Consider the following 23,424-nt stretch of genomic DNA (forward strand, 5'->3'; position numbering starts at 1 on the left):
CCAGGCATTTTCCAAATCTACCCCATTCTGCACCAGAGCAAGAGTGTCCTGCGTTTGGTTTCTGCAGTTACTGCAGAGCATGGCCTCTAAGCCAGAACAGCTCACAGCTAGCACTACTTGTTGGCAAGAGATCCCAATCCACACCTGATAAATAAAGGACTCAGCATGATGTGCAACCTCTCATCTAAACCTTGAGGGTTTGCAAAGTGTCAGGTAGAAAAGGCAAGCATAGTTCTCCCCGAAAGAGTTCTGACGTTAGCCCTGCAAGATGCAGATGGGGTTTACCCATCCAATCTGAACCCAGGCCAAAACAAAGCTTCAACACAGGCACCAGATACTGGGTCCTGAGAGCAGAAAGCCCCTAAAATCTAGTGATCTCAATTTGGCTATTCTAGGGGTCCAACTGTGAGTGCCCTAGGACGGCAGACTCCCCTTTCTTGATGCTTCAGATTTAAGCAGACCACAGGCAGAGCACAGTGCTGATTCTGATCTGTTGCCCTCAAGATTTCTCCATTGACACTGCCTTAATCTAGAAAAATATCACTTTCACAGCATGTGAAAGAACTGTAGCTGTCTACAGCAACAGAGGCACAGGCAGTTTCACAGCAATTTGAAAAATTAGGTAATTAAAAAATCACATATGTATTTAACTAAAACCAAAATTACAATATTTCCTTGTGCCCCCCCAAAATAATCCACATCTGAATGAATAATTTGGGTTCAACAGAAGATCACAGCTGGTTACTGGGCCAACACATTAATTCTACAGCTTCTAAACTTAAAAGACTGACATGTGTCATGTCCACCTACCTCTGAATCCCCATCCCAAAAGACTAGAGACTCACAGCTGGGTAGGCAAGTACCAACCTTTAGTATGAGTCCAGACTGAGGCCTCTGAAAGCAGGAGGCTGCTTTACCGTACTGCTTTTTGGTGGATAGGAGAATCCCTAACGATGTTTAACAAGAGATTTCTGAGCACCAAGCAGAATGAATCACAGTTCCGCTAACCACATGTGTCGAGATCTCCAAAGAAAAAAGTGAATCTTCTTTCCACAGTCCCACCAAGGGGATGACAGCTACTTCTGTAAATACTGCTAGCATCCATGTGTGTCTCTTCAGAAAGGCATTAAGCAGTGCCACAGACCGAAAAGACATCCTTGTGGGGCTGTCCTCAGCAGCAAGGATTTCTTTCATTTATCAAAGAGACTGTATTCACAGCTGGAAATCTCAGGAGAGCAAAGTCAATGTATTTACTTTTAAACAACTGAGCCCTACAGGAAGAGTAAAGTGTAAACAGGAGAAACAAGGAGAGCTGCCTTTAAAGGGCCAAATCTCTGCTAGTTAAAAACATGATTGTTCTTTGTAAATACTGAGGACAAAGCAAATCTTCCTTCAGGCTGTACAGTCATTATATGGCAAGCCGTGAATGTCTTGTAACTAGCTAGCTAAAAAGCACTGGCAAGCCGCAGATCACAAACTCTCCAGGTCTTTTGGCACCATATACTTTTAGTCAGTTCTAGTCTTTGTTTCTGGTGCAAACATATTTTAATCAGGCACTCTGAAGGTCATAACATCATGAATAAAAGGGCATCACTTAGAAGGCCGCAGTTCCTGCATTTCTACAGGTTGATACAGCAGGAGCTGTAAGCCTTTGGGACTGGGAAAAATCCTTACTCCCCTTTCCTGCCAACGTTACATTAGCATCAAACCCTGCGCAACCAACCACAACAGAAACCAACTTACAGCTCATGCAGCTTCTGACAGAAGCTCCAGCCGTCGGGGTTGATGCGGGATATGGAGTTGTTACTGAGGTGAAGCTGGTGCAGAGACGAAAGGCCATAGAGAGACCCACTGTTTACTTCTGTCAGGCTGTTATACTCCAGGTGGCTGTGGAGAAAAATCAGAAGGAATTGACAGATAAGCAGCACTGGTTAAACGTTGAAGAATTTCCAACGAGGACTGGGATTTTAGCCATTCCTACACACCTTTCTACATACTCATGTGGATACGTGCATGTGTGGGCATTTCTTGGGCAAGTGAAGGATACAAATTCAAGGACGACACAAAGGAAATGACCAGAATGAGCTGTGACTACAGAGATATGCTCCACTTGCAAGTAAACTGGGCTTAAAGCCTCCCATTCAAGTTTGTATTTGCAGAGTCTCAGTTGTGTGACAGTGGCACCAGAAACATGCTGCCCTGATCATTTGTGACCTTGCAAACACAACTGAAAGCCAATCATGTTGGAAGTTTCAAGCATTTCTCCGCAATGCCTATTCAATTTTTTCTCTTGTATGGAAAGAACACACCGCTGAGACAGGCCAGATTGGTTTCTAGGTATCCCAAGAGGCAGAATAATCAGGTCTGCAACACAGAATTTCCACATATCAGTCAAAACAAATTTGCAGAAGTGAGATGAGCTTTTTTTTAAAGACCAACTGAGATCTTACTGAATGTTCAAATCAGACTTTCAAAGGAATACTGCCGCAGCTTGAAAAACAGGACTTTTTTTATTGAACATCTGGTAAAGTAATGAGCTTTAGTAAACTGTGGGTCAACTGAACAGAAGCTGCTGTAGTAGCATGGCAGAGCTCTGTGCACGCGGGACACAGAAAGAAGCACAAGGACTGGCACAAGCGCCTGCAGATGGGAGTCCTCGCAAAAATGCAGAGAAGAACACGATAGCAGGTGAAGTCTAGGCTTTTAAGGGAAAAGAGCCCATCTCTCCAACTTACAGAACTTGCATCTTGGCTAGACCCCAGAAAGCCCCATCAGTCAATTTGCTTATGTTGTTGCGCTGGAGTTTCAGGACTTCCAAGCTGTCCAGTCCCTGGAATGTCAGGCCTTCAATCAGGCGGATGCGATTCCGGTTCAGCTCCCTAAAATCACCAAGGCCAATATAAGTTTATTAAATCCCAGTCCTTTCTCACGAAATCATCTGTACAGCATACAATGGGGACAGCAATGCCAACAACTCCTCTGTCAACGGTTCCCAGGAGAGAGCAGAAGCGCACCGGAAATTTTCAATCCCAGAGCTAGCCAGGGAAGTCAGCTGGGTGTGATCACTTAAATAAACTCTCCCTGGGACAGATTTTCACTATAGAGAAAGAACATAGACAGTGCGCCAATTCCTCTTCATCCCTCCTCTCTCTGCATTTCTTTTAAGCCATTTATCCTTTTCATCAATTTTCACGTGTCATCTTTTCACAAGCAGAGACACTATTTGAACCAATACAGTTGAACATCAGCATTATTTCCCTTATAACCCATTGTTTTTACAGGACTTGTAATCACCCAGTAAAAACGTGCTTTGAAACAAGCGGATGCCATAAGAACTGTAAGCCCAAGAGAAAATGTTATGGCTAAGTTTGAAAGGAAAGATTTCGGTTGCCGTGACATATTTAACATTTTTTCGTATTATAAGAAACTAATAAAGAGTCAAGAAAGTTGTTTCCAATAGCAAGGCAGTCTTAGTATTTTGCGTATACAAAGTTCTCCAACTTAGTTCCCCCCAAGTTTTCTTCCTGCCCCCCGCCGCGAGTGAGGAGGGACTCCTAACTTTTGGGAATACCTTCTTTCTGAATAGCAACATGAATATCATCACAGCATACTTTACCAACCCATGTACAGTCTTACGGATTGCTAGACCCAGACAAACCAGGTGAAAACCCAGTTCCATAAAGTCAGTGGAAAACTTCATTGACGCAATGCACTGAAGTTCAAAATAGAGCTTTTAAAATGGATATCTTTCTGCACATACAAGACCAACCTAAGTAGTTCCCTATTCAGCATTTATGTTGAAGAAAATGGTGGAGCTTAAAACATCAGAACTTGTTTTGGAAAAGATGAGGAAGCCGTAGAAACTTTAAGCTTACATTTTAACTGCCTAAAAAAAAAAGTTGAACTTGCACTCGAGTGTAGTTAACGTCAAGTAAGCAATTAAAAAGTTGCAGGCCTAAAGCCTCTTGCCTTACTGCACTTCCTAGGCTATTAGTGAACTACGCTTTGCCAGAAAAAGGCAATCGTACACAAATTCTACAGCACATCATCTTTATCTACAGGGTTAAACAACCAACTGTGAGACTGTCTTTAAGAGTACCAATTACTCCAACTTCCAGTGAAAACTGTGCTCCTAAACAGACTGAGTTGACCCTTGTTTTTATTAGTTTTGCACATGATGCAGACAGTGAATTACAAGCTCTCAGTCAATGGACAGTAACTTCCAACCGAGAGGCAATGGACTTTTAAGATGCATACACTATTGTGCAACACACTTCAATCCAAAATTGGCTATAAATCCTCCTAGATGTATGCAAGCACAAATGCACACCCATACCTTAGACACATCTTGGCTTATGGATTTATCTCTCAGTCAAGAGGTTGTCATTTAGAGGTGTAAGTTCCAACAGCTTTTGTGGACTTTGTGTCAACAGACAGAGGTTGACCTTTTGCCTATCAAATTTGATGGAAAGACTGCAACAGGCCTCAGGCTGGGCCCATTTCTCCAACAGCAGCAGAAGGGAAAAGCTAAACCATTAGTACTACTATTTTACACATAAAGTATATTTATAGCTGCAGATGTCTATGCATCCCCATGCAGCTCCTGCCATAAGGACCACAGGCAGGACAACGACGACGTGTGTGTTAACTCATCTAGAGTGCTATTTTCTCTGCCCAAGTATCACCGCACAGTTTAACAACCTTCCATCATTACTTTTTTATTGCCGCACAAAGATACCTGTGTGGTCTTGAAAAACTAGCTGAGCTTTGTCACTGCAACAGAAACATCTTCCAAAACTCTCTTGTGCCACAGACACCGGCAGCATTTAAGGGAATGGATTTGTCTTACGCTGTCAAGCGCACAAGATGCTGACGTCTGCTGCAGCATCCCTCCCTTCCCCCCTTATCAAAAGAAAGGCCTGAAAAGCCAATAGCTACAAGACAAAAAGGACCCTCTCCCAACGTGTTTTACTAGGTGCTGGCAGAGGACTACCGCACAGTGTATTCTAAGTTTTATAGACAGCAGGTGAGAAAGGGTGACATTTGGTGTGTTTATCCTCACGGATGTTTTGTCTCCATAAAGTGTGGCTGAGCTTAATTAAAGTGCACATTTGTACTCACAGTTGTGTTAGCCTGGGTAGCCTGAACGCCTTGACAGGAAGCTGAGTGATCCTGTTTTTACTCAGACGAAGTGTTAGCAGGGACCGTGACAGACTATCAAAAGCACCAGGGTCCAGGGTGCTGATTCTGTTGCTCCCCAGGTAGCTGCAATAAATCACAGCAGAAAAATGAACAGTCCTGTCAGAAATCTCCTTTTATCAGCATTTGGTTGGTCTCCAGACAGGCTGGTGAAATTACAGAGGTTGGATTTCTGGCTGCGCAAAGAGCACAGTGCCTTTCCCAGAGCCCTGTGACGAACATGGAGAAGTGCTGTGCACTTCCCAAGAGGGAAGAAGTGCCCCCCTACTTCAGCAAGGCAAGAAGTAGGAGGAGAAGCCACAAACTGGAGAATATTCCAGTGCAGGATGACTCTATTCATTCCCCATTTTTCCCTCAGCATCTGTCCCAAGGTTCTTTCTTACCTGGACCCTAGTCTTAGCCACAGAGGCTGTTTTTACAGGATAACAGGCAAACAGCAGTCACACCGCCACTCTCTCATATCCTCTTACAACCAGGGGCGGAAACTTTGGTGCAAACTTTAATACAAGCAGATTATTTGTCTGCACCTCTTCAAAAGTACCTAAAATGTTGCCCTGAATAGGCAAACATCTCTATTGGGAGGGTGTTACTCTGCTTAATCCCCGGTTTTCTTCAAATAACCAATGAGAGATTTCTGCTCTTAACATTCAGTAGCCATTTTAATGATGAAATGATCTTTCCCCCTCCCCTCTTCCAGATGCATGTGGGCTGATCTGGGAAACAGCACATACACTTCCCACTAGGGAAGAGACACAGACAGTTTTTCTGGCTTCTAGGTTTCCTGCTGTAAAGACACCCATGCCTGAAGGAATCAGAATACCTCTTCTCTGCTGCAACATTACCATGCAATACAGATACATCAGAAAACAAAAAGACAGAGCTCAAAAAATAATCTGACAGTAGGGACAATGTGCTGCATTCTAATTCTCCTTTGCACCTAACACCCTGACGAATAACCCCATACTTTGTATGTTCATTCCCTCCCCTTTTTTTAAAGAAGGTTTGAGGCCCTTTTCTCTGCTGTGGTAACTCAACAAAAGCTGTTCCAAACAAGAAAAACTCACAGCTCCCTTATATGAAGTCCCTGCGGAAAGCAGCCGTTTCGGATTTCCGTGATGTCATTGAAACTCAGGTCCAACGTTTCCAGGGTAACATAGGGCTTCAGTTGACTTGCTTCAATGCTACGGATCCTGTTGTGATGCCTGAAACAGTCAGGAGGAGAAACGGAGACAATTTAGTTCTCTCGAAGAAACCAGAAAGAATATCTGAGGCCACAGCAGGCCCGCAGGCCGGCCCCCGAGTTCACACAGTCAGACTTGCAGAGCTTCTTCAACAGCTGTCTGAGGAGAAACCCGCAACAGAGAGACCTTCCCTAATCCCCACGCTGTTCCTATGGCTAGAGAGACTAGCTCACAGACATTTGCAAGCTTCCAGGCACCTTTTCTGGTATGGTACAAGACTCTTCTTTCTACAGAACTATTGATTCCATTCCTCAGTTTTTCTTCCAGTAATTTGGTCTTGGTCTCGTACAAGCCTGCACTTCCAGAACAGATTTGTTACACAGAAGGACTGCAGGGCTGGATTTTAATCCTGCAAGCAAGGAGTGCTGATCAATGGAGTACTGTGACCAGTGCTGGGCTGCCCAGTTCAAGAGGGACAGGGAACTGCTGGAGAGGGTGCAGCAGAGAGCTACCAAGATGATTAGGGGACTGGAACACCTCTCTTATGAAGAAAGGCTGAGGGATTTGGGTCTCTTCGGTCTGGAAAAAAGACAGCTGGGGCGGGGGGATGTGTGTGTGGATCCTATCAACACTTATAAATATTTAAAGGGTGGGTGTCAGGAGGATGGGGCCAGGCTCTTTTCAATGGTGCCCAGCGACAGGACAAGAGGTAACGGGCACAAACTTGAGCATAGGAAGTTCCACCTAAACATGAGGAGGAACTTCTTTCCTTTGAGGGTGGCAGAGCCCTGGCACAGGCTGCCCAGAGAGGTGGTGGAGTCTCCAACTCTGGAGACATTCCAAACCCGCCTGGACGCGTTCCTGTGCCACCTGCTCTGGGTGACCCTGCTCTGGCAGGGGGTTGGACTAGATGATCTCCAGGGGTCCCTTCCAACCCTATGATTCTATGATTCTGTGTTTTAAACAACGTGCCTATGTTTTACACAGGGGATGGGATTTTCAGAGCAGGAAAGGGACAAGTAAATACAATCTCAGAAAAGTTACAAAACATTGTTTCCTTAATTCCAAAGGATACTTCTGAAAACTCCCAGCTTTGGACTATGTTACAGTGATTTGTAATGCACAGAAATACCGTAAGAAGGGTTGCAAACGTTCTTGCAAATGCTTCCTCATCTTTTGCCTCCTTTGTCCCGCTGTGCAAATAGGACAACTCTGCAGTGCCAATGCTCTGCCCAAGCACCGACTGCAGGATCAGAGCCTATAACGATCACTTGTGTTTGCTACCTTACCAGTACCAGCCTGAAGGATTCAATTTAATGTTTTTCTTTAGAGAAGGTACTACAAGCTGTCCTCAGGGTTTCCGCAGCCATCAAATAGTTAAATACCTCTAGACTTCATCTGTACTCAACAAGGTCTAGCTAAAAAATCCTCTGACTCCTTTCTGGCCTGAATCAGTAGAGAGAACAGTAACCAATTAAAAAAATACATTGCGCATTAGTCACAAGAAGCAGAGCACATGCTTGATGTGAATTTAGACCCGTCACTGATATTACTGGCAAGGCTGCGAGTGAGGCACTCCAAACAGAGACGCTCACCAGACACTTGAGAACTTGCTGAATAATAAGAGATAGCAGAGAGGGTTCAGACAAGTACTGTGCCTTAATCCTGGCTACCCACTGAGTAACCAGAAGAGGAGACTGCAGCCAGTGAAAACACTCTTGAATGCAAACCGGGATGTCCCAGCTCTCCTGGCAAAGCGTCAGCTCTTTGAAACAAAAAACTGACGGGTAAGCTGACCACAGCCTTCCAGGCACTGAAGCTGATGGGTGTCCGAGAGCCCATCTTCTCCAGCCTCAGCTCCATTTCAAGCTCTCCCAGGGGTTCAGACAAGCCCCTTTCACAGAAAACCTCTCCCCTCAAAAGCAAATACCAATAGCAAATGGCAAGGGATCTGCTCCCTGCACTGTGATCTGGTCCTTTACCCTCCCCGTTATTAAAACCAGATTGTTTCACCACCACATTTGCTGGTGTCTGTAACAGGAAGAGGGTAAAAACTGCATCTCCAAACAATTTGCTTTCTGGACACTCACCCTTTAAACAGCCAGAACATGATTCTCGCTTACACTGGGGAAACATTCACAGAAATGCTGCTTTGACTAAAGAGCTTAAATGCTACTTAATTAATTCAGTGCTGGCTCACGAATCATCAAGGACAAATTTTACACCACTATAGCAATGTGCTGCTAACGTGGTGCAAAAAGACATTAGGAAAATCAAAGGAAAGTCATTAACCTACGCTACCGAACTGGTTATTCCATGGGTTACAGGTACACAGGTCTCTGCAACCACAAACTGCATAAACGGCAATGATATGGCTACTATCCAAGCAACCAATATTCATTTACAGCTAGGAATAAATATTGAATTTTCACATCCATGACACATAGTGAAACAGAGCTCCAGTTAATTTACGCTAATAGTGTGACTAAAATACAGGAAAACTCACAATACCCAGATTTTTTCTGACCTCCATAAATTGAACACATGCGTGAGGGGGATTTCTTTTCCCCAAGGGCTAGTTTCTTTTGCAAGGACTTGATTATTAGAATCAGCATGTTCAAAAATTTCAATCTTTTTACATCCTCAAAATAAGAAAGTCCATTAAATGTGTGTGCAACCCTGATTTAGTAAAGTACCTTAACACAGGCATAAGTGAAAGCAAACCCCAGGCATGTTTTCTGTAGCTCTCCTGAAGCAGGAGCTGTGAGTTCAACTCTGATCTCATCTAGGCTGTGATGGCTGAGATGAATCTGGCCGTAAATTAACAGGAAATGAAGGCTTGTACAAATGAACGTGAAGAATCTATAAATTACCTGACAATTCCTGCACAGGGCAGCTAAGTCTGCAAGGGAGTGAGAGCACAGTGAATTTGGACATGAAGTGCTCTTCAGAAGCCAATGTTATTTTTTTTGAGTGTTAATATTTCTGTGCTTTAATTGCTCAACATATATCCAATCTGCCTGCCTGCCAGATCTCCCAAGCCTGTCCCAGACGACAGACTTTAAGAAGGGAAGAAAAGGACAAGAAAGAACTATTTTGTTTGAGCTGTGTTTGCAGTTTCCAGGTGACTTCTGTCCATTTGCCTCTTGCTTTTCATGTGCTACAGCTGGCAGATTAGATGGATGCACTATTTCACACAGGAAAAAAACAGGCTCCTTTCTCTCTGTCTCTCTGTCTCCTTCAAACATGGGCTGACTCCAAATGTAACTCTCAGCTCCAAACACCATCCCCGGCCAGTCCCAGCTGGGGAATGTCAGACAGTTTGCTGCAAAGCCCTGCACCCTCTCAAAGCACCACACTTCAAACAAAACCAGCCCGGATGACTTTTCCTATACACAGCATGTGATATGAATGCTACATCATCCAAACCTTTTACTAGCTTGATTACATTTTATTTTTCATTCTTTCAGTAAGAGCTGAAATGTGATTTAACCCTTCCTGTTATTAGCTGGATCCTTTCAGCTCATCTGCCTTTATTCCCAATCTCATCACAGGGTGTTTTACAGAAAAAAAAAAAAAAAGACCAGTGACGTTATGACTTTGCCTCTCCCACTTAGCAGTGACTGGAAAAGGGCTGGATTTTTCCCAACTTGCTTCTTAGTTTACACTTCCTTAGCTTCAAAGGCGACAGATCAAATTTTAGTACCAATTGCTGAAACCAGGCTTTAAAGCACAAATTGTCAGTGCTTCCACAACCAATTTGCCTCCAGGTTTCTTTTCCTCTCCCCACTCCTTAGGTATCACAGCCTGGAAACAGCCTTCCCTGTCTCACTTCAGCCAGTGTTACCTCAAGAGTATATGATGACAGGGCTTCAATGTGAGATTGAGCAATTAGAGCCTGGAGCAAGAGCCAAGTCTCTTCGTTTCTATTCCCAGCTCTGGCACTGACTCATCTGCCTTGGGCAAGTTTCTTAACCCCTCTCTACCTCTGGTTTACCCATCTGTATCGAATGCACTACCAGAGCAGGATGATGCAGGACTGCCTTCACTGAGGACTATGAATTTGGAGTGAAAGCAGCTCAAGTGAAAAAGAAATCATAGGAACTAAGGAGCCCATACAAGTCCTTTTAGGGTTTGTTGATGAATATGGGAGGATCTGGCTAAAACAGTTCAATTTCCCAGCTCATACCCAACCTCATTCCCAGAGACACCCCATTTGTAGCTAACACAGATCTCGAACTGTAACATCTTAATGCCAAACTAAGGTAGCTCAAAGTCAGCAATGGATTACTTTCAGACTGCGAGCTGCTTACGTATGGCACTTGTTCAGGAACTGCTTGGCCCTCAGGTCAGCACCAGCTACAGCTGCAAATGGAGAGGAAGAGCTGAGGGAAGCCACCACCCTCCAGCCATCGCTGTTTAACCCTCCTGCACCCCCGGTCAACACCCTGAGGTAGCACAGCCTCTTTAGCCTTTGCACTTTGCACCGCTCTTGAATAGACCCCTCGGGACTACAGGAGATTTGGATTAACCTCAGGCAGCTCTTTGCTGAACTGAGCCCGTGAGGACCACGTCAGGAAGCAAACGGGCTCTCTGCGCTCCTCCAGGCTGCTGCGAGACAGAAAAACAAGACAAATGTTCCAGCAAAGCCAAAGCGTGTTTGGGTTTGCTCTAAGTCGGGAGGGAGCCGAAGCGGGGCGGGGGGGGGGGGGCAGGAAAACAACAGGTGGCGCAAAGTCAAAAGCCTGCAGCGTTTCCAGGAATCTCAGCTTGTATTTTAGAGGTAAAGTTACACTTTAATCCCGGTGGGTTTCCTCGTTCGAAGCGTCTTTCTGAATATTTATTTGATAAACAGGCTGTGAAACATTTTCCATTAGACCTAATCGGAGAAGAATTCACCTTCCCCTTTGCAGCAAGCCCGTCCTTTGGAGAAGACTAATCAGTTTAATTTAGACCGTGGCTTCAAACTACTTGTGTGAAATCGATGCAGGGCGCAGCACAAACACGCTCCTTTGTTGTTGGAGCCACATTCACTTCCCCTCAGCAGCTGCCCATTAGAAAGCTGACTGCGGAAAATCAAAGCAAGCGGACCCTCAGATGGGAATGTATGAGGGGCTTTGGTTGGAGCGATTTAAATACAATCAGCACAAAACCACACGGTTTAGAGAAAGCTTGAATTAAGGCTGCCGTGGCTGCTGGGAGTCTGCAGCGCAAATGTTTGGTGTGAAGCGAGGCTAAAGGCAGGGAGAAGTCACGTGCTTGGCCTTCATGTCGTGTCAGCTTACAGAGCTGGCTGGGCTCGGGAAAGAAGAAAAAAAAGCAAGCCATAATACAGCAAACCTATTAAACCAACACCTGTTATAAGCATCAAAAATAAAATCAAGCTTCAAAAGACAGGCTCCGCACCTTGGGTAGGGTTCTATTAATATGCGAGCACGTTTTTAAAATTAGCATATGTGGGAGATCACCAGACTAGAAAGAGAGAGATTAAAAAGCTCAGGGTTTGGTTAATATTTCCATACTGGGAAAGTATTGAAGAAACCAAATGCTACAGCCAGAAAGAGTTATGGGGTTTGCTACTGAAGGACAGGCAAGGTTTGGTGTCAGAGACAGGCCCTGCAAAGAGAGCAAGATCAAAGGCACCGTAACAGGAGACGGATCACATACACTGTGACTAACCCATGCCTGGAATTACCTGCCCTCCTCCTCCTCCACCTTCTCAAGTCAGAGAAGATGGAGATTTAATATTGATCCTCCTAGAAGCACTAGAGAAGATTCAAGACATAGGTTCCTACACTCTCACCCAAGATGATCTGCCATCTGATTTTAGCCCATCACTCACTACACACACAAAAACAAAAATTGAAAAAAGTCATAGTTTAAAAGTGGAATGCAAAGTCTGAGCAATTTTCCTGACAAGGATGAAGGGGAACTGATAACATGGAAGATGTGTTTTGTTTTTACAATAGCAGCAACATAAATGTTTGTTTGTTTTGGTCATGTTATTACAATCAATAACTGAAGATCTGTCCCAAGTGCTTCTTATTAATGTATGGAAAGAAGGAAAGAGGAGAATGTCATTGAGACCTGGATGTTGACTTTGATTCAAAGTTTGCACAGTTTAACAACGCATAACTTGCATGATTTTAACATGTTAATCATAAATATTTTTTTTTTGCTTCCAAAGACTTTTATTCCAGAAAGATTCCTCTGCTGTACTGGAACTTGTGAAAGATCTGCTTTAGAGTAGCGAAGCTCTCTCTGCAGCAGAAGGTGAAGTGAACATACAGGTGACATGCTGGAAATCTGCGGCACACTATCCCAATGCACGAGACCTTCCCTAAAAGACTGAACTGCTCCAAGTGCATGAGCCCTCACACTTCCCGGCTGCTCTGGGAAAGTCCCACTAGCTGTCTGACACTTTGCACTATTGTGTCAGTCTTGCCAGGATAATCCACGAGGCTCAAGATTTTGTACCATTATAAGAATGTACATTTTTAACGAACACAACATGTGCTATATTTGCTTATGGGAACAGCCTCGCTGTCCTTTCAAAGTAAGGCTGCATGGGTTATTGTCCAGGCAGGAAACAAGGATGCATAGAAGCAGCCCCCACTTTTCTCAGACGCTCTGAATCACTCCTTCCCTGAGGAATCCTGGCGGATTCCCAGGCTGCCGCAGATACAGCTCTGTTTGTTCAGGTGCTGGCTGCACGCACAAGAGTAGAGCGGTGGCAGCCCAAGCAGCCACTGCGTTTTAGGGTCAGCCGCAAAAAAACCACCCAAAACACACACACCAAAAAACCCTCAACCAAATAAAAAACAAGCACCAAAAAAAAACCCCTTGTGTAGTTTTTACAGGTATCCTACCTTTTCTCTAAAGGTTTACATGCTCTGCCTGAGTCTGCATGCGAGCAGCCTCCCTCTCTCTAGTACTCCTTCCAAAAAAAAAAGCCTTTCTAAGATGCAGCAAACAAAATCTGTGACCAAGTATACTGTTTTCATTTAAAACTGTCATACATAAGTGTGAAGCAAGAACAAGTTGATGGAGCTAGTCCAACTATATCAAATTATGGCAGAAAGTCTACAGACATTGCCCCATCTGCAATACATCAGCTTCAAAACTGTATTTCGGAGGCATTTCATTCATCAGGTTATGTTCTTGCCTTGTGTTGGTGAGTTAGGATGGACAGGTGTGAAGCAAATTACCCACAGCTATATGCAGGCTGGGACACAGGAGATTCAAGAAAAAGCGCTTTTCTCTTTTTTTTCCTTTTTTCTTTTCTTTTCGAAAAAGATATGCCACCTTTCATGGAGAAGTGACTGCATTTCTGTTCCAGGTCATGGACATTTGGAGTCAAAAAGCAGTCTGGGAGATGGGATTTGCTCATCCATCCCTTTGGACCTGGGAGCAGCAGCCACCTGCAAGTCAAGTCGGTGACACTGCAAGGGCTGGGTTACGAGCTCCTTATTCCCACAAGCAAACTATTACTCATGCAAATAGTTCCACTGCAGTCAAGAGGACTATTCATGTGAGACCGGTGTGACTCGAGGGCTATGTTTTCACTATCTATCAAGGACTACTCTGTGGCCACCCACAGGACCAAAACTCATCTTCCTTTCACATTGATGGACTGCAACCGTTGACCCTGGTGCAGGCCAAGCGTGGCCTCAGAGCACCCTTGGGCCCTAGGCACCTGAAGACAGGCAGATGTTATCCTTCCTGCCAGGCATGCTCTTGTAGCTCTTTCATGAGGCAGCCACATGGATAAGAGCTAGGCAGAGATGAAGCACACTGTTCAGGAGCTGTTCTTTGAGGCAGCTGGACATGACCAAGGGCCTGGACTTGATGAACATTCCTTAAGGGCTTTTGTTGGGTTCAGTACAAACAGCATGAAGGAAAGCCTTTCTTCCAAAATGCCCAGAAACACCACATCCAGTGAGATACATATTCTCTTATGATATTTCTGCACTTACAATGTTTATGCAAACTTTCTGACTTGTTAGATGCCCTTATGCTGTGTGTTTGATCCATTGACGTAAGTGATGTAATTTTTAAAAGCTCTCTCCCTCACTTTGATCTGCATTTACTCTCACTAGACTTTTCTGACTTGCCACCATATGATTTTGGATATTTTTTGCAATATGCAACCTCCTCAGCCTTTGGCATTCAATCCCATTAGCACAGTAAAATGTGTGGGATGGGCAGGATTAGAAGCTAGTCATCTTTAAAACAGAGGCTGTCTTATCTCCTCTGCAGATTGCACAACCTGTTATGCCATCAAAGCAAATTAAGATTCCTGAAGACAAGACAGTCTCTGTTATGGGTACAGTCCCCCCCATCAGCAAGAGGGTGGTTCCAAGAAGACCAGAGTTTCTGCTCTCTTCTGGTTACACTGGATGTTTCAATGAAGACTGTACTCCACAGAGGCTTTTTAAATGATGTATTCACAAAGAGCACAGATCCATTAAAAAGGCTGTATAAAGCATCTTTCATTGTCTGTCACAGCCTCTCCACAAGGAGCTTTCCTGAACTTTTACGAACTCAATACCAGAGCACAACCTTGCCTCCCTGTGCGCAGCTCTACCTCAAAACATCTCAGCAATTATCTTCAGAGTCACTGTGTGCATCCCTCAACGGGACAATGCACCTGTGAGGCTCGGGGCCAGGGATCTTCAACAGAAGCCAGTTCTCTGGCACAAGGGAAGGAGAGAACCTCTAAGTCACTGACCATAATCAATGCTGGTTTTGAAACAGCCCACTTGCGAACGCTCATAGCTGTGCTAGTCTTTCACCCCCTTCTCCTTCAGCTCTCAGTCCAAACCACTGCTCGTCACCCTCCATCATCCCACATTCCCTGACCTCAGTCTGGAGCAAGCACTGAGAAAGGCTCCAAAGGAGAGGCCCTGATGATGCTGAACTCTGCTAAGAAGGAGCAGAATTGTCCTACAGGAATAGAAGGAAGAGAGTTATATAAGGTAAATGGCAGTTTTCATACAAGAATGCAGGAAACCACATGGCTCTGCACCAACTGTCTGAAAGGGGTTGTGGGGCTCAGCAGAGCCTCTTTGAAGGAAGGGCTGCATCAGTATTTGAAATGGGTTATTCAGTTGCTGGCAGATGACAGTCAGGTCAGTGTTTCTAAGTTCTACATCTTATGCCTTTGGTCTGCTACTCTCTTGCTCCGCCATTGGCTTTTCCTCTTCCACTTTTACCTTGAGAGCTTTTTTCTGCTGCTGACACATGCCAGCCAAACTCAATTTTATATCACAAATTAAACACATAAGCCAGTCCTTGAAGCCAAAAAAGAATCCAGCTTCACCCCCCCTGGTTTGCTGCTCTGACGAGTTCCTGCTCTCAACGGCCCCACACTTGCACAGCACCCAGCACAAGGAGCCACTCCATGTCAGGGCTGCTGCCTGGTCCCCGCATCCTTTTCGCTGGCCTCCAAGATGAATCAGGTCTGTGCCAAGGAGGAACAGACACCAAGAATCAGATCCAGCCCAGATGTGAATTTAACTAGCCCACAGCAGAGGCTGAGCAGCTATCCTGTCCCACTCCCAAGCAGAGACAGCAGCCTCTTTTCATTTTCATCGCAGGAAAGTTTTGTGCTTCTAATCAACAAGGGCAGCATTTTCATTTGAAAGCCAATAGGGTCCAGGATCACAAGGCATGTAGGCACTTTTATCCTTAAATCCTGATGCTGATTTTAGTTTCTCTTTGTGTAATAAATGATCAAAGTAAAGAAGATCCACCACAGCCTAGTGAGTGCATGTGTTTTGTGGGTGGCTTTGTTTTGCTTTTGTCTCTCCGCAGGAGTGAGGAGGGGAAAATACACAAGCAGAGAAGCAATTTAAGCGCAAACCAAATGTAATGACTCTGCCCATGATGCTGGGACATTAATCCAAACTGTAATTACAAGCAGATTTCTTGATAGCATGCACTGATTGTGCTTGAAAGCCATGATGTGACATGGGGGCTTTTCCCACCTTTGACAGGAGCACAATGAAAACAGGTGGATTTAACTACATAACAGCTCTGTGACCCTAATGCTAAGGCGGGTAAATAAAGGACGACACACTTAAATACGTCTGCTCTCCAGACCAAACTAACTCTCACGGAACTTGCAGCAGAAGTTGCTAAAAGACTTGCCCCTTGAAGAAGGCAGCAGTTGGAGAAACACGTTTTTGACTGGCCAGTCAAAATCCTGTTAACACTTTAGAGATGTAGATAGGCTGGTGGTTGTCTGTTCCAACATGACACACACTTGTGCTCTGTTGAAAGGGCTTATCTGTCTTGTCAGCAAGGTCACCAGAACAGGGATAGCCTCTGGGCAGACTCCACTGTGAGCTCTGCTCGGCTGCGACTGTTCAGCCTGCAAGAAGGAATAGCTCCTATGTGGAAAAGCAATGGTCAAGTTAGCGAAGAAAATAGCTCTTCTTAACAAGTCTAGGCACCCTGTTACTAATAAAGCACGCCAAGTAGGATGGATGGCTTTAGGAAACTGCAGAATAACTGTCAAAAGATCCAGGGAACTGAAAATTCGAGCTCTGAAGTAGAACCGCTATTGTGCTAAGCCAAGCTGGTGTAAAACACCATCTCTTCAAGCTTCCCTAGAACATAACTCCTAAAATCAGTGGTAAGCATTTATCACCACTTAGCCAATAAGTTCTTCAAGCTTCTTTAATAAGACCATTTAATTTTTCAGTTCCTCTTTTTCTGAAAAAGATGACAGCTGTCTCAAGAACATAATCTGGAGGGAAAATAAAAAGTCTTCAATAAGACCACCAAAAGGTGTTCCTTTTCCAGGACACCACAAAAATTACAGAAAGTCCAACGCCTTTCCTTGGTTGTTTATGCTAATCGCCCCTCCATTCAGCAACTGCTTCCACACAGTGTGTGATCTGCAGGATACGGATTGGACAGGAGAAAATATTTTAAGCCTAAAAACAATGAACCATTTATAGATTCTTTCTTTTGTCATCAACTCTTAATTCTTCCCCTCTCCTCAACGTATTTTTCTCTGCTCAGATCTGACCACTAAAACAGTTGTCTTTTCACCCGTATGTCCTTGCATTTTCCACCTTCATTTTCCAGCTACCTTTGCTATTTTCCCTGATGTGCAATTGAACATTAAATGCCTTGACAGGCAGAACACGTACTCACCCAACCACTTATTCCCAATCAATATTCACGTGGAATTCCTGTTAACAAGCAAGAGTTATGCACACACTTGGAAGGGAGGGTGGCCTCTCAAGTGATCACTTCATCTAAAGGTATGACTGATCACTTTCTCGTCTACCTTAACCAGCAGTCAGACCTTCCATCACGTGTACCCCCAGCAGGGCTGGTTTTGCAGAAGTAAGATCATAGCTTTTGACATGATCTCTATTGTTCACCTGTGCAAGTAATCAGGGAACTTAACATGGGTTAAAAATAACAGAAAATCCAGCACAGTGTCAGCTTTTAATTCAGTTAAAAATGAGCTTTCTAGAGATTTTTTTTGCTAATATTTTCCAACCTAGACATAGCAAGATCACATTTTAGCAAACCCTATTTACACTAGTGTTTCTTTACCCTGAATTACACACTATTCCTAATGGTGCAGTGGAAGCAATGATGGAAGTGCTAAGCATCGTACGGAGCAGAAGGTAAATGGCAAAACTGATGTTTTACTCACTGGGCTTTGAACCACATGGGCAGGACTCATTTTTTAACACCTCTGCTGAAACAGTTTTAGCCTTGTTATATACAGAGGAACTAAAAGACACTGCCTGTTCTCAAGCCTTCCAGGACGCTTGAAGGTAAACAAAATGGAGAGATTTTGAAAGTACTTTATGGCACCGCAGTTTAAAAAACAGAAAAAAAAAATAATCCAAATTCTCCCTCCACCCCTGTACTTACTCCTTGCTAGGGATCTATCTGGTGCTCTGAGCAAGCACCGCTGGCCTAACAACCAGGATAAACTGACGACTGATATTGAGGACTAACTGGGCAATCTCAGTAGGGAGGAAAGCACAGAAACAGTAACACATACTTACAGTTCCCTGGTTTTGTGCAGTTTTGTTACAAAACTGAATCAGCCAAGCTTTCAGAGAGAAAAATGGGTAGAGAATTCCACACAGAAATAATTTAACTTGCTTTTACTGCAGCTGCAACTCTGCTTTTACTCACCCCTGAGCAAACTAAATTGCTATTACTAGCAGTTTTGGTGCAGGAAACTCCAATATGCTAAAAAAACTTTCAACTCAGCAAGTTATTTATGTTTGAAATCTGCTCAGCCTGTGAAGACTAACAAAGGAATTGCTTTTGTAGACATGTGCTTTATTTGCCATATGCCATTAAATGAGACAGTCAATCTACCACAGATATTAATAGTAGCGAGTTTGGGCTATTCTAGGGCTCAAATAGGAGGCTATTTTTCATATTGACCTTAACAAAAGATCATGGTCGCAAATGACCCTAACAACTAATCTAGGCTTGATCTGCAAAGGGACAGAACTTGGAAACCATCTTGTGCATTGTACATGACACGCACCTGCCCTCAGACAACGCACCAGAAGATGCTTTATATTCATGAGTTACATCTGCCCTGTGGCAATTCCTGCTCTTCAGCTCAGAGGACGCAGACCTACCCAAACAAGAATTTACTTGGTCTTGGGGTGTAACAAGTATGTGAGACACACACAAAAAAAGATACGGTTCCAGTAGTCCAAGTCCTCATCTTGTGCCCCATCCTACAAGACCACTTGTGTCCTCTCCTTTGTTTTTAGGACAAATACTAACCTCGCACGGCCTGCTAAGCAGCACACATGTCAGAGCAGACCTAGCCCAGCTCAAAACAATTCTTTACTTGCAGAAGAAGCCACCATGGCTGCACAAAACTGTTACCCTCCCTAGCAAACAGATAATAAAGCGGCCTCAAGGGGTAACTAGTATTCCACGAGCTGCCACCAACTTTCACTACCTTTTTCCTCTGGCCGATTTTAACACTGCTCTGTACATGCCCAGATTGCTTTCTGATGCTCTTTTGTTGAGCCTGAGGACTACGTGCTTTACTGCTGTTGCTTGTCTAGAAGAAATGATTACTCATTTCCCTGGAATAGCCTCAGATCCTTTGCCGTTTCCATGTGCTCACATTATATCTGAAAGCTCGAAGAGGACATACAAACGATTAGAACAGTTCCAACAGCCCAAAAGAGAAGTCAAAACAGCGTCTCTTCTGGTGCTTGGGAGCACATGATTAATGAGAATTTCCTCCACTGGGAAAGGCTCTTGCAGTCTTTGGCCTCAAAAACTAGCAGACTTTACGCACCAGAGCCTTACTATGAACTCTGAGCAAAACAAACAGGAGAGGTAGGTTTCAGAATATCTTATGCCTGTACGTTGTTTGCATACTGAACAGCCCGACTGCCCTTTCTCTTCACCTTTCCACATCAATATATTCACATTTAAAAATAGAAGCTGAGTAGTATAGCCTGTAGTGTGGACCAAATCCTCAGAAAGCAGCTCTTTCTCCATCCTCTGAGGGGAACTGCCTGAGTAAACACTGGAGAATTGGTCCCTGTCGATATTACAGTACATAAGAACTGATTCAAGCAGGGACTGGGGGTGAATCTACTCCCACTGATGGATCTACACCTGCATATACCACTTCTTCTTACTTACCAGAGAAAGTCTTCTTTGTGCAAGTAATTAGGCAGCATGGCAGGCAGCGTGGTTTTCTAAGCCGCCCGAGACACGTCCTGCACACAGGCAGACCCTGCTGACTCCAACCGGACCCTGCACACGGCTGCATCTGAGTCATCTACTTTTTGTGCTTATGAGTACAAAACCACTTGCTGTGATCCAGATGGAATTAACAGAGTATTCTCCTTATTTCTAATTGTTAGATCATCCTTTTCTAAACTCCAGCAAAGATGACTTGCAGACTAAGTCTCCTGGGGGTCAAGGCAGTTGTTTTGTTTGTACAGCAATTAGCACAGCAGGATCCCAGGCCACAAATGGCCTCCAAGGCTACATCTATACCATCGTGTTAGCTCAAACCTCAAGTCTTCATTTAAGCCCAAGTTTCCCAACTATCAACACCGCCTACACAGAGGTTTATACTCTGGCCTAGTCAGGAACATGAAGTGAGCTCACACCTCATGTAGAGACCAGCTCAGGCTTGAGCTGTGCTCTGTAACAGCACAGATGCAGCAGGTTTGAGTTCCTTCCTCTGACGGGGGTCACCAGAGAGGCTGCAACAGGCAGAAACTGAAGCTGCAGTTCTCCTGGTAATTAGCTGAGTCTTCACGATCTTAACTTGAAAATCAAAGACGAGCTGGAGTCACATGTCAACATCACCACCTCAGCTCCTGGGAAAGGCTTGCGGAAACTAAGGTGTATTTGCTAGATCATACTTGGATTAGCAGAGTGACTGCTAGCATTGTTTCAGCTAACATAGCACAACACGTTTGTCTTGGGTGAAAGCAAAACAGCAGCTCAAAGAATCTAATGGCCCACACGGGTCTTTAGAAAGAGGCTCTGCAAACCTCACTTGACCACGCTAGTGAAGCAGTGCAAACAGCACTGAAATAACAGTTGCTTTCCCAAGCCTTCACTAAGAAAGCACAAGGCAACAACTCCAGGAGGAAGATCAATAGTATGATCCCAATTCTGTCACGTTAGGGATCTCCAAGACCAATCAACTCTAATCCAGGACAAAGTCTAATGAGATACAATGAAAATTAAAGCTAAAGTGAGACAAGTAACAAGAGTCACGTTACTAACAATGTGACTAATTTAACCAGAATTATAGTGAAATCCCCAATACTTCAGGGGAAAAGCTCTCCAAGCAACCATGCAATTCAAATGGAAACATTACTCCTGATGTAGGAATTATTGGCTGCAGTCTTTGACCTGTCTTACCTCTGACATCCAGATGGAATCTATTGAGTACCCTCCTTTTCATGAGGACCCTGCTGCCCCAATTGGCATCTGAGCTCACCAGTCCTTTCAAGCAGACCTAGCATGTTCCCTGCCACTCCCAGTTTCCAATTCTCCATGTATTTAGTTTTCAAATTTTACATGATATAATTTTGCCTGTGGCAGAGTAGATCACATACCCTTCTCCTACTAGCCCTCTCTGTTTAATTACAGTTTAATGTGAATTGATCTTTACATTAATGAGCCTGTAAAGAAGATTGATTTTCTTCAAGAGACTTTTATGCTCAGTTTGGCAGCAGAGTAGTCCTATTGATTTCGCTTTCCTCAGTAAACATGCTGCAGAGTGTCATTGCATCCTCTGTGAATCAGCTAATCCTATTTCACACTCTTTTGCTTCAAAAATCCCTATTCTGACTTCCTTGTTATCTGTGCTTACTCAGAGCAAGATCATGGGGACAAAGCATCTCAAACAGCTCTGACTGTTGCTACCATACAGCTGACTGCTGTGGGTCACTATCCCCTTTGTTGCTAAATGGTTGGGGGCTTAAAAGACTTACAGTGAAAGTTATTTTTAAGTGTTTAATCTGTTAACTTCCTTAATTCCAAGCCAGCTAAGGATGTGGCACAGAGCGTGCTCTGTTTACCACGCCTGCTTCAGAGGTCTGGTTAGCAGGCTGAGCTCCACAGCTGTGTAACAGCCCGTGCTGGCGTGCCTGCATCAGTGGATGCTGACTGAACCAGGCTGGCCACCTTGGAGCCAGGGCAGAGGACAAGGATCCATCTCTGTCATCCCATGCAGAGGACAAGGATCCATCTCCATCATCCCATGCAGACTTCCCAAAAGCCCTCCAGGATGCATTTACGCACATGCAGGTGGGTGAAGTAGTGGCAGAGAAGCCCCAGAGTAAAGGGCTGAGCTTGCACCTGCACAGAGGTTTTTGGGAAACCCATAGTAACAGACCAACGCAGAGCTGATTACAGCTCAGGTTCTCCTCTTACCTGGCACGCTAGCAAAGCTAAGAGACTCCTCACACAAGTTAGTCAGGAAGTTGGATATAAACAGACTCAGTTCTGCTGCAAAGAAATGGTTTCTTCCATCTTTCCCTTCCCCACCAGATCAGGTAACAGAGTCTTCTCAAGAGCATACAGAGTTAAGACACTGGAGTTGCAGCAGAACATTGGGAAAGGAAATCCTCAGCCAAGAGCATGTCAGTGAAAACATCCTGCCATCAACTCTCAAACGTCCAAGTCTAGGAACTGTAGCTAAATTACAAATGCTGTGGGAATTTTAGGCAAGATTCTCCTCTCAGCTACTCCGATGTAATTTCGGAATGAATCCAGATTCAGTCTCTCCCCCTCCCAGCTGAATTTCCTGGCTTTTGTTTGCATTAACAGATGTTTGCATTTAATGCCTGTCTTTATTTGGTCACCCGTACATAGATTATTTTTCCCTTCTGTTCTATTAAAAGCCTTATCAAGTCCCTTATGTTTGCTCTCGTTGAGATGAACAACTTTGGCAGTATTTTCAACGTTCAAAGCAAACAAACTGACTCTTCAAGGAATAATTAAACTGAACTAAACTTCATGGCAGTATATCAGGGCATAGCATGTTTGATACATATGTTATGCCTGCATCCATCTGCAGCCTGAAACATCCAAAGATTTGCAGAAAGCCTTGAGAATTCTCTCTCCGACAGATTCCCACATGCTTACATATGGCCCACGGTCCACATGCACGTGGGGTCAAGCAAGTTTTGGGTGATGGAGAGAGAACAGGTATAGGAAACCCCAAGACAGGGAATGCAAAGCGATCGAGCTCATTAAAAAAAAACTTTATGGAAAATCTGCCATACCACTACACTCAAACTCCTTTCTCCCAGCACCAAAAGGAGAGAAAGTCTGTTTAGGAAGAGCAGGAGATGAAGTAACTCATTCAAAAGGGCTGTTTTGAGTGACAAATATACAGCCCTCGCTTTTATAATGCATTCACAGCCCTTTGGAAATACTTAACCGCATGCAATATACAAAACCTACTTCAGAGGTCTGTGAGGTAAACACACTTCACACATTTCTAAACACTGGGGAAAAAAAGGAAATGTATTTATTTTTCTTTAGC

At 44.2% G+C, this 23,424-nt stretch overlaps 1 protein-coding gene across 2 annotated transcripts in view; it reads right to left on the reverse strand.

Annotated features, from left to right (window-relative positions):
- Positions 1-23,424, reverse strand: part of LRIG1 (leucine rich repeats and immunoglobulin like domains 1) — a 95,776-nt gene that overhangs the window by 27,437 nt on the left and 44,915 nt on the right. For both annotated transcript variants that reach the window (XM_054216496.1, XM_054216497.1), the window contains exons 4-7: positions 6,264-6,401; positions 5,122-5,265; positions 2,736-2,879; positions 1,744-1,887 (exon numbers count right to left, since the gene is read on the reverse strand). In XM_054216496.1, the coding sequence (XP_054072471.1) occupies positions 1,744-1,887; positions 2,736-2,879; positions 5,122-5,265; positions 6,264-6,401 (570 nt within the window). The remainder of the gene's footprint in view (positions 1-1,743; positions 1,888-2,735; positions 2,880-5,121; positions 5,266-6,263; positions 6,402-23,424) is intronic.

The sequence above is a fragment of the Rissa tridactyla genome, chromosome 10, assembly GCF_028500815.1.
Source record: "Rissa tridactyla isolate bRisTri1 chromosome 10, bRisTri1.patW.cur.20221130, whole genome shotgun sequence".
NCBI lineage: Eukaryota > Metazoa > Chordata > Aves > Charadriiformes > Laridae > Rissa > Rissa tridactyla.